The sequence below is a fragment of the Plectropomus leopardus genome, chromosome 17, assembly GCF_026936395.1.
Source record: "Plectropomus leopardus strain MGB_pleo_1.0 chromosome 17, ASM2693639v1, whole genome shotgun sequence".
NCBI classification, from domain to species: Eukaryota; Metazoa; Chordata; class Actinopteri; order Perciformes; family Serranidae; genus Plectropomus; species Plectropomus leopardus.
Window position 1 is genome coordinate 18,139,819 of NC_142192.1, and position 12,668 is coordinate 18,152,486.

Below are 12,668 nucleotides of genomic sequence, written 5' to 3' on the forward strand. Positions count from 1 at the left end.
GCCATAAATGTTACACATACATGCATGTCCATTGGAGACAATATGGCACCAAGGAAACAGGCAATAAAAGAATGGGAAAAGAATAGCAGAAAAGTTGGACAGTCTTTTTTAATGAATGCCACTGGTTACAGCAATATTTGATTAAATAATAACTGTACTGATGAATGGATTTCACCATTTAAAGTACAAACAAACATGACTGTCCCATTTTACCTTATTGGCTGTCCATTTCACGTAAACCTGGCATCGTGTTGTTTATTTGAAGGTTCGAAGGCTTGTAAATTATTTTACTTAACAACATATTTTCTTCATAGAGATATACCAGAAAACAATAACAAGTTATAAAAGTAACAGTTAAGATCATATGCAGGGCTTTAAGTGGTTTTCTTGGTAATCTACCAAAAAGTGTCAAACATTACCTGACTTCACCCTATTTCTGAAATCCTGAATGATTCAAAATGTGTAAAATTTAGTGAGCATGAAACTCTGAGTGAAGAATATTTCAGTGTGCAGTGCAGTGTTGGCACAGGGCAGCCCTCTCTGGGGCTGGTAAATTGACGGTCGGAGGGGAGGAGGATGAGACTGTTGATTCAGAAATTGTTTGTTTGAGTCTTCACACCCAAGTGAGCTTCATTTCATTTTGCTAGTAGCTCTGAAGCACAGAATGTACCCAGAATCTCAGTGAATAACCTTGGATGCTGTCACAGCGTCCACAGTCAGTCCTGTATTAGTCACCAAAGAATTTGCTGCCTCTGAATGCATCACTGATTACAGGCTTGATTATTGTTCTGTCTGTTTTCCATTTTCTAGTTCACAGCATTCTTCAACACCTTTAAGTTAAAATAACTCTATAAACAACGTTTTTATTTTAATATGACTCAAGTCTTAATTTACTGGTTTGGGCGATCTGTTTTATTAGTTACAATAACATTGTACTCACTGTAGTAACTGATGAGATCTAGGAAAACAATAACATCAGTACAACAAAATTTGATGGTGCCAGAGAAGAATAGTCGGACGAACAGACTGGTTGTAAACCGACGTTTAAGAGTCAGATTAGCTATCACTTTATATAGAGATAAAAACAAAATTCAGTGTGAGGCTGAAATATCACTAAGAAGCCCAAATTTTGGGCACATTCAACTACGGTATGCACAGTAAGTTCTACCAGGAAGATGGTTTGTTAAAACGTGATGATAGCAAGTTTTAAAAACAATGCTTTTTCTTCCACAAAAGTTTCTCTAACTTGGGGAGTTGTTAGACACCTGCCTGATTGTCTGAACGCTCATTTGTCTTGGCCTGTTTGCCTTTTTTTTCCCCCTTGGCATGATCACAGCAAGCCCTTTACCTCCCCTCACTGTTCTGCCTGTAAGATATGAGCACAATGTGAAACTTTCATGGACTAGTACAGGAAGTCGGACGCATATGTAGACATAATATATTTTCAAAAAACGAGAAGCTTCCTTTTTATCTTTGCAATCATAATGAAAAGGAATGCCCTATCAGATAAGATGATCCAGCAGCAGAGTAATCAACTGCAACCTTAAAACCTTAAAAATATAAAATATACTGTTTTCCTGGCAGTTTGGCAGGCAAACAATGTACTTTATATCCTTATGAAGTGTCTAACGATTAAAAAAAGTTGGTTTGGGGGTGGGGTGGCAGTGTCATTGTTACCATAGGAATAATTTCCATACCTTAAAAATATGTCTATTATTGTTTGAAATGTCTGAAAGTCTTAATAGGCTGCAGGGCCTATGGTGCCAACTGTTGATTTGATTAATTCATTATATAAGTACTTATTTTTAATTAATATCTATTATTGTTATTATTAAAAATGTCCTTAATATGTAAGTATTTCTTTAATATCTATTTTTTAATTAATATCTATTATTATTATTATTATTATTATTATTATTATTATTATTATTATTATTATTATTATTGTTGTTGTTGTTGTTGTTGTTGTTGTTGTTATTATTATTATTATTAAAAATGTCCTATAAATGTCAAATCGTTGACTACATATTTGAAAAAAAAATTGCTTTCCCATTAGTTTCATGACATTATGATAATCAAATGAGGCCATCATTACCTTGTTCGCAGGTTCCCTGGGCTGGGTGGCCCGTCATATACAGACAAGATGTCAAAGTCCTCCTCTAGGGCGAAGCCTTGAAACACCAGCTGTATCCGGTTGTGCTCTGCCGCCACGATCACCCATGTGCAGTTGGCATAGTTAGGATAACCGTAAGGGTAGCCGGGGCTCTCTATCGTCCCATTGGGACTGTGTAGTGTGTAACTGCAGTTCTGAGCTGTGAAGAGAGAAAAGAGAAAAAAGGCCGTTATTATAAAGGGTGTACGGCATGTTAGAATTGCTAGCAGAGAGCAGAAAGTATTAATAGAGTATTAAACCAAATAAAAGACACTTCTCTACATCCAAGGATGGAAATTATACAAATACACACACACCAGACACACACACACAGAGTTAAATGCACACCCACTGTCAAACAGTTTGCACCAAATGCTGCAACATCCATTATCACCTTCAGCGTGCAGCCTGAGCCATTAGTATAGCAGTGCTAAATGGCTCACCCTCTCCTAGCTTTCCCCACCTCCATCACTGCACACTTGTTCACTCACTGGCCCTTTCACCGCATTAGTAATAGGTTGCCGTGTTAATACATGACATAGTTGGGGAGGAGGAGATGAGAGGAAATACACACAAAGAGATACACACTTGACTAATACATTAATTCTACTCATCTTGCAATTTTGTCCGCAGCCACTCAAACCGCCTTCAATCTTAAATTTTAATAGGGTGTGTTGTCATCTATCAGTAAAGAGCTTGGGGTGGATGTGGGGAGCGTGGACTATGAGTGTGTGTGTGTGTGTTTTGAATCCCCTGGCTAAATGACTTGTCTTTGACTGATCTGAGCACAGCACCGACTTTTAATCAATGATAGGGATTTAACTGTAATTAATCGCTAACGTGGACTGATGTGTGATTGCACTTATATCTAATGTCCTGTTGTCAGTGTGTGATTTGAAAATCATTATGTGTGCATGTATGGATAATCACCCTGTGGTCTTACACATATTAAGGGGTGATTGTTATCTCATCCAGTCAAAAAAAGGTTCGTGTTAAAAGTACGTTTAGTTCATGGGGGCTAATGGGGCGGCAGTATTTGTATCAGGGTGGCCAGGTGAAAATGAATTAAAGCTGACATTTCTGTTTTAAGAAGCTGCTGCATGCTTGTTTTTATGCTCGCACAAAGATAGGGGTATCTTGTAAAACTAGAAAACATAAAGCACCCATTGGTATCAATTATATAGGCATAGCTTGTCATAAGGAGGCTGCAAAATACTCCAAAATTAGACAAAATATTGGCGAGGGAACAGCTGGCATGACCATTTTCAAAGAGGTCTTTTAAACTCTCACCCCAGGATATCTGAAATAAATTGTGTCCTTACTAAAATTTTAGAAGGGTTAGATTTTTTTAACATGAAACAGCTTTAGTTCTTTAGCTTAAGTGTTTTTACCAGTTTCAATCACTTGGTCCATTTGTCTAGGAGCGGAAGAGACCTCTGTGGCTAATTCAGCTCATACTACAATGCTCCTAAACCAGTGACTGCCAGCAGGAGGGTCACAGTCCAAAAGTGGGTTGTAGTTCCATTCTGACTTAACCGCAAGTGACCCGTGAATATGTCAACTTCTTAAAAAAAACACACATTGTTTTGAAGTACAGTGAATTTCCGGCACAGAGTTTGCATTTTGAAGTCCATTTCTGTTTATTATTGCAATATGTTTTTTTTTCTTTTTCTGGTCTAACCCCAATGTGTTGTTTACATTTGTAAAAAAAAAAAAAAACAAAAACAAAAAAACCTTAATATTTAGTCTGTTATAATCTAAAGACCTTGAACTAATGCCTAAGGAGAAATCTGGATCACATGGCTGGACCAGTTGGGAACCACTGTCCTAAAAAATGAACACTGAAGAAATTCTTATCTCAATGCTGGATACCACTGAATCCCCCCTGAATCTTACATATGTCTTAACATGGTTCTTTAGAATAGGATTGTTGTTGACCTCAAAATGCGAACTGTGCCAGTATTAGTCTATGCACATAAAATGACTGGCAATATTTACTGTAAAATAAAATAAAAAAAAAACAAGGTAAAATAAAATAATGCAATTCCTTACCTCTCTATATTGACATAATTTTAACCTAACTTTTTCAGTGGCTCTTGATGGCCACCCTATAAAAAAAATCCTGTGTGCTCCACTTAATCTTACATGTTATAACTTTTGAATGACACCACAGTAAGAATGGGACATGTTCTGAATCAATTTCTCTTTGCAGAAGGACATAAGTTATAGCCTCACAAAAGGAACCTGCATGAAAACATACAGTACGTAGAGGGATCAAATTAGACTGTCATGCGAGAATGCATGCTATTTATACAAACAATGTACATTTTCCCTTTTGTTTGCTTCAGCCACAAACCTGAATCACAATGCAGCCTGATTAAAACGTAATTAGGAGAGTATAATTGGAGGACATCTGTTATCTGCATAACCCACATAATTCAACAATACAAACAATCCAGCACTCACAGTAGATATGATTTTTGTTTTGTTAATTTTCATCCATACTCATAACAACTGTGTAAATGTCTGGAATAAATCATTACATCAAAATAAGCTACCTGAGGGCATTAAAAGCAGGGCATTAAAAAACAAGAATCTTGAGTAAACACACTGCGTCTTTCAAAACATGTAAAAGCTTTGTTAAATCCCTCCAGGGGGAAAGTGTATCCCTTATTGAATGCTTGTGAAACATACAGATTCTGTGCTGCTTTATATGCGCTCTCTGATGGGTAGCACAATCCCCAATGCTTAAAAAAAAAAAACAATCAGTCCAAATTTTTATTCTGAAACGTGCCTCATGTTTGAAAAAACAGCAGGGATTTACAAGTAATAAGGCACCATGCATGAAGACAAAAACAAAAACATTTTTTTAAGTACAGAGGGGAAAGAGAATAAATGACAAAAAAATACAAATGGACATGGATAATCCCTGGTTAGCCAGACGAGCGAGTGCTGCATTTGTTTTCACAGCAATAATCGAGCCCGTTGTTTAAGATTTCAGGGGCTACGTGCCACATCAGGGGTGTTTATGAATTCTGAAATGCCGCTGGAAAAACACTCCCTGACACACACAAACAAACAAAACCAATATTAGCTTTCTGTTCCAGGCAGCACAGCAAAAATGGTATCAAAATATGTGTTTTTTTGGGGGTAGGGGAGATAGTGTCAGGAGGTAAAGATCCAGACTGTCTGGCTGGCATCAGTAGCAGCGGGATGATAATAGCATCTCTAGTCAAAGTATATCCATCATGCCATTGTTGAATCCCTGGGGGCCTGTCTCCTCAAAAAAACGGCAGAAGCCTCTTTCAGCCGTCACTTTTCAGTACTTCATATGCGCTTGACCTCTTCCAAAAGACGCTAATCTGTGCGCACTTGAACCCTGGCCACTTGAATATGCTTTAGTCAGGTGTTCGACGTTGCATTGAGAGTTCTGCTCTTTATTTGCTGTAGTGATCTGCAAGTGTTACAATGAATTCTTAGGAAAAATACTGTGGGAAGACATGACCAAAATACTGTAAAATGAACAGTGAATAAATATGACCTATATGGTAATGGAGAGCTGAAAATAACTGAGGATCACTGTGCAAACTCCTGTTTCTTTTCTGTCCTCATCTCTGAAGATGTATTTCAATGCTAGAAAGAGGGTCTTTCATAAAATTACAGTAGAAAGATTTAAATATTTGAGATTGGTGCAACATGACCGGAGAAAACAAAGAGAAAGGGATGTGGCATTTGCTTTTGCTCAAGAGGTGGAAAACCTACAATTTCCAGAATGCACTGCGCCGCATTGGATCAATAAACGTTCCTGCTGGTGGACGGAGAAGGGTCTAAATCATCGACTACATAAAATAAAAGACGTAGCTACCATTATGTAACCCATTGCTTTGTGGACTCCCGTGTTAAAGCCTTGAATTCGACCTTTTGGTCATGACTAGCTTGTTTTTTTTGGAGCCACAAGTGACTATATTTGGACAAGAGGGTTGAGCTGCTGAGGACAATGTCAGGCAGGCAGCCTGTCAATCAAAGCATCCACACCATTAATTTTGTGCAACTGTAAGCATTAATAACATGTAAATGTGTGAGTTATAGAAAAATTCAACCCACATACAGCTGCCATGAATGTTGAAATTAGCAACTGTACCAGGTTGTAAACATGTTTATCTCTGCTGTAAAGTTGGGCAATTTAACATGAGGGCCTATGGGGATGGTCTGTAGCCCGCCACAAATGGCCAATAAAGGTACTACAGTTTTTGGGCACTTTTGTGTTGGCTTCATTTTCCACCCCAGAGGTTGCCACTTAATCGAGATACAGGCTTGCAGACTGCTCACTTCATGAGAGACACCCACCCCTGATTTTTTGCTAGTCCTAACCATGGTGTGTCTGCAGCGATAGCTAGACCTACTTGGGTACTTGGTAACGAAATGCAAGCTTGGTCGTTTCTGACATAGGAACCAATAAGGCTGCTGGCTGGTAAAAACTGATCTCATATTATAGTTTAAAGGCAAACTAAAATGTGTTTATGAAAACATTTTAGGTGAGAAATAGGCTACACAGTAAAAAAAAAAATGGGTGTGCATTTGGTCAGCACTGCTTAGTTTTAACATTTGATCTGAATTTTTTCAACCTCCATTTTAACAATACAGGAGACAGTATGGCACCAACGTCTTGTTAGCAATTTCTTGTATTACAGCCAAACAGTACACTAAAATATGTGTCTGAAAAGACTTTAGGCAAGAAAAATCCAAAGCAGTGACAGAAAGTTGGTTTATATTTATTAGCAATGCCTAGTTTTACTTTTTGATCTGAGTGTGAAAGAGATGGATGGAGAAAGATAAAGAGTAAGAGATAAAGACAGCTCTTTCTCTTGATCCACCCAAAACACTTCACGCGAAAATGTGGAAGTCCAATCAGTGGTTGAAGCTCTAGAGCCAGCTCATTTGATCTAAGAGATGAGCAGGGAGATGTAGAAAATGGTTAGATGGAGGGAAGTTTACCGCAGTGCATTTACACATAGTTCCCACATTGTCATGACACAAAGCTGGTTGAAAATTGAAAAAGCATCACTTTAACCAGTAAAAAGAGAGAAGACCGAAAAGGATCAAAGCAAGAGCTATCTCCATCTGATTTTGCATTAACACCTTTAAATGGGGCCCAGCAAGTGAGCATCCACCCTCCCAATTAACATCCGGTCAATACTATTATCCAGGTAAAACCTCCACATCCACCTCTCCTACCTGATTTTCATATCTACTGGTCAATAATCTCCTCATCATCTCCTTCATTACGAGGCCTCTATTAGACAAATGCCAATCAATGGCTCATACGACGGCCTGATAGCAGAGCTTGATAGAGGTCAGAGTGGACTGTGAACCTCTTGTACATAGGCAATACGTTAGGATGTGTGGGCTGGGATGAATTACAAAGCAATACCAGGCAGGGAAGTTGAGGCAACTGAATTGCTATTAAGCAGTTTCAGGATCGAATTGACATGCTGGAAGAAAGAAATGATTCCTTCAGGCTCAACAGATAAATCTTTCATGTTCAATATCAACATGTGAAGAGCATAATAGTCCTCAGCATTTGCAGCTAAAATGAATGCACTACAAAAGGACACCCAAGGAGCACATCTTGTATCTGAATTTAAGTGCTTCATATCTTCAGAGTTGCATTTGTTATTCGGGGATGGAACACGCCGTCCATACTGATATATGACAGGTGATCAACTAAGCAGAAAAGCATGCTCTGTGTTTTATGGGGACAATTAAGTGAAAAAAATCATGACACAGAGTCTGCCAGAGCCTGGCTGACTGCTGTTTCAAAGTGTGAGCACCTGTGCCAAGTGACCGACTCTTAAATCGATAATGATGCGCACAATCTGGGACAAAAGACTAAGATAGTGCTTTTAAGAGAGCTTGCTATTTTGGCTGCAGCCAGACAAGATTTGGTCTGTACTGAAAAATAGATGGTCAGAATTGAATTGGACAGAAACAGAAACATCAAAGTTTACTCCAGAATGCACTTCCTTAGACATTAAGGGCTGATTCACAGCACTGTCAAGTTAGTTTGATTTTCACATTACACAGTAATAACAGGGATGTTTGCCAGATGGCATTAATGCACTGTGTAGTCTTATTCATATGATCATTGGATCTTTGAACAGCTTCTCACAAAATAGTTTTGAACCATAAGATAAAAATCACTTTAGAGCAGTGATACTCAACTAACAGCACGCAGGCCAAATCTGGCCCCCGATGGCCCCATTGTTCCACTAACCATTTTCTAAATTACAATAGAAATAAAGTAATTGACACTGGGAATTTCTATTTTTACTTTTAGTATACATCAGGTGCCAGAATACATAAAACAACATCAAAAATGAGTTTGTTTATCAAAACAAAGTGTCAGCGGAGGATTCCCTGAACACCTCGACAAAAGTCCTGGCTAAGCCTCTAATGTCCTAAAATCCTAGAAACCTCTTAAAATCCTAAAATCGTCCTAAATTCCTTGAAACATTCTAAAATCTTCTAACCATCCTAAAAACATAGAAATGTCCGAAAATTCTGGAAATGCCCTAAAATCCTTGAAACATCCTAAAATCCCAGAATAATCCTAAAATCCTAGAATCATTTATGGGTTTGTTGCTACTGACTCCTGCCCTCCTTTCATTTTGCAAAAGTGGCCCCCAAGCAAAGCAAATTGAGTATCCCTGCTTTAGAGGTCCTCTGCCAGGAAACTTTGAGCCTCAAACGCGTATTTTCCTGCATTCTGGTAAATTATGCACCAATTTGTGCATTTCTGCATCATTTTAAGATGTACATGTCTCGCATGTCAAATCATCCTCAATACCCCCCCCCCCCCTCCCCGAAATTTACGCATATGTGCAAGTGCAGTTGAGGTAAACTGAGGTAATGTACATAGGTCTAGTCTCTCTGTTCTTTGAAAACCCAGAGCTTTTGATTAAGTAGATCCTTCACTCTGGGCTCGGCTGAATTATTTAAGCCTTGCTCAGGGTGCATTATGAAATTGGCTGCTGGGAGCCGGTGACCTGCTGTGAAGCCCCTCAATGTAAATCTGCAGGGAAGAGCCCATCGCACAGCTGACCCCAGTGATGCACCATAAAGACCCCATAAAGAGACTGCTGGCCATGCTGTTTTAGCCCGGTAGCCCACCAGCAAAGTAGAAGGTCATGTTTTTTTAAGTTGTTCAGGTGTTATGAATATTGAGTAGTAGCAAATACGCTGGTTCAGCAATTAGGGAAATTGCTATCATGTTTTTGGGGTAAGTAAATTCCATCCCTTAGTGTGGAAACTGTTTGCACTGGCTTGTACCGGAATGTTAACTATGCTAGATATCTGTGGTTGTTTAACAGATACGTTGTCCACTTACATAGCCCACTGTGCCACTGGCAGCATCTGCTTGGCAATAACTGCCTCCGGTGTGCACGTCGCCAAATGGGTGCACAGGGAGAGGTATGACCTTGCTGGGGCAGCACTCCAGGTTCTCCCTGTGTGTGTGTGTGTGTGTGTGTGTGTGTGTGTAGGAGCTATTGTTTGTTTCGCCAGGGCAGTTGTTTAGAAGCGGGCATACAGAGCTGCGGCGGTATGCTGTGACACTTTGATGAATCGATGGTCACTGTGCTGTACTCCGGCAGGACAGCAGCCCCTCAGAGATGAGGAAAGAGACCAAAGAGAGCGAGAGAACAAGGGCGACAGGGGCAGACAGACACAACATAGACTGACTGGCTGGCTGAATGTATGGACATGTGAGAAAATAGATTTGGGAGACGTGACGTGGGGAATAATAGAGGCAAGGGTGAGACAAGGGACATATGAGAGGGGATGAAATATAGCAGCAAAAAGGTAAGAAAGTGCACGAGAGAGAACATGTCAGAGGGTCAATGAGAGGAAGAGCAACAGCCAATGGGAGTTAATGAGGAAGACGACATAGGGTAGAGATTTTTCACCTATTTTCTTTGTCTCGTTGCCCTTCTGTGCTGAGGTCACAAACAGCCAGTGTGACATTCACAGTGAGATAGCGCTTAATCTGCACAGTTAGCAAATCCTAGAGGTCTATTTGGAGGGACGCTTCAGCAGTGTGTGTGTGTGTTTGTGCTGGCGTCAAGCATGCACACATGTCTGCACGTGGACATATCAGTTGTCTGTAGATGTATGGGTGTAATCCCTATACCCCAGGTGAGTATAGTGTCACATATCTGCATGTAACTCCTCTGCTGAGATGCAATTACACTGGCTACACTGGCGCTCAATGGGAGGAAATTTCATCTTGGCGAGCATAATCCCAACATCACATTCGCATAATACCATAAAGACACAAACAATACATGCAATACAAGAACTGAAAATCTGCTTTCTCGACTCTGATCTTTTATTTTTTTTTTTCTGTTTCTTTATCCTTCCCCGCCTCTGTCTGGCCGCCTCATCTACAATTCAAGTTTGCCTTTGGACAAAAGACAAAGATGCAGAGACCATCTTGTTCTTGCAGTCAATAATAGAAGTGCTGCACGTCTTATGTTGCGCATAATGAACACAACTGAAGAGCTGAGGAGAATGAAACTTATTGTTTGATGTTTGAAAGAGGCCCTCCAGAATTTTAACATTTCTTAGCATAGCACGGTGTGTCCGTGACATCGTCAATAAATGTAAGGCTTTAATGTATGGGAACATTAAGGTCAAGATGAAATGAAAAACGCCTTTTTAATCATTTTACATGACATTCCTCAACATATTGTGCACCTATTTAAAAACATAAATTCCTGCCAAAATGACAAAAAAAAGTCCATTTCTTTATATTCATTTAACAAAATCAAGTTATGGTTTTGCCTGTAAAATAAAATATGACATGTGCTTACATAAACTAGAACCAACCAATTTCATCTAATGATATCAGATCACATCAAATGTATTTATATAGCAGATTTAAAAATGTCCACAGTTGATCAAAGTGCTGTACAAATTCAAACAAATGCCACACAAAGAGATACATGTCAGAGAGCACAGAGCTAGTTAGCTCGTTAGAAACAGCTTGCTATGTGTGACAGCACTGGATTATGTGCATGCATTTTAAAGTGGACTGCTTCAGCAACCAACGTTACATGGGGAATATAATTCCCATTGTCTCTCTCTTCCTGACATATAGGCTACTGCTATCCCGTCAGTACTACACCGTCGAGGTTTCACTGTTACAATGAGCTTACCTTTTAACAGTCAAACCTTTAATTTCATCTTTGAAATATTCTAACTGATGCCTAATTCATTTATTCATTAATCTAATTTGTTCATCATCTCTCCCTCATCCTCCTCCAGATCTAAGGCCGAGGAAGATGCATATGGAGCCAACATGGGGGTAATAAGAGCCAATGGGACCATGGGCACAAAGAAAAGGGCCCCACCACCTCTCCCACATAAGAGCCAGACACACAGAAAATTTGGTAGTTTTGTATTCCTTAATGGTTATTTTTTTGTCTTGTAGTAATTTGAGTCTCTTTGAGGTAATTTTGTGTCTTGTTTGGCTGCTTTGTGTTGCTTTGTGCTTATTTTGTGTTTTCTGCCTGTTTTGAGAGTTATTTTGCATCTCTGTGGTTTCTTTCCATTTCTTTGTGATCTTTTTGTGTTTCCATGTGTTTTTTTTTTTAAATCCCTCCCTTGTAGGTGCATGTTAATTTGAGTGAAACTTTACAAGCGAAGGCCAGAGGCTCTCTCTCTAGGCCTGTGCCCAGTAGGCACGTCCAGAAATCCATCCATTTGAGCCAGCAGTCCGCTGTAGCTCCATTTTGCTTAACTCTTATCTTATCTCTACTCTTATCTGCCCACTTTTAATGGTCACTGGGACCTTAAAGAACATACTGAATTAATAAATCAATGCCACAGGAAATCACTGTGAAATTGTCCCAACTGTAGCCAAAGCATGTACAGCATCTATCTATCTGTCTATAGAAACTGAGGAAACCTTAGTCACAAGAATCACGCAATCAACCATTAAATTGGACCATAACTCACCTATTCCAGGTCTCCCCCATCACATAGCTGAAATACAGAGTTCAGCTCTTTCCTTATTCTCAAGAGAAACCATAAAGCCTCCATACATGTGGTCTATCAGGAGCAATACCCATATAAAATGAACATCCCATCGGAGCAAACAGTGAATAATTTCCAACCAAATAAGTGCCTCCCTTGGGATTTATCAAGTAACAAAGTTATCAACTATCACATATAACCACATATAACCAACCCCATGAGTAAACTTCAAACAACCAAATGTTTTGTGTGTGTGTGTGTGTGTGTGTGTGTGTGTGTGCCAGTAACTGCCTCCCTGGTGGGAAGATAAACCCTTCCGCCCCATAGATCCTCTCAGCAACACTATTTGTCTCTTGACGTGTCAGCGCATATGCGCGCCTTGACCGCATCATATCCGAATTAACCTCTAGATGGCCGCCATTAAAATGGAAATGGATGAGCTCAGCGATCCTGCTCGCCTCCATACATTAGGCTAATGTCT

The 12,668-nt window shown here is 39.5% G+C and overlaps 1 protein-coding gene across 1 annotated transcript in view; it reads right to left on the minus strand.

Annotated features, from left to right (window-relative positions):
* The window catches only part of csmd2 (CUB and Sushi multiple domains 2), a 530,601-nt gene that overhangs the window by 264,035 nt on the left and 253,898 nt on the right, over positions 1-12,668 (minus strand). Inside the window, exon 6 of the mRNA XM_042506230.2 lies at positions 2,096-2,312. Coding sequence (XP_042362164.1) covers positions 2,096-2,312 — 217 coding nt within the window. The remainder of the gene's footprint in view (positions 1-2,095; positions 2,313-12,668) is intronic.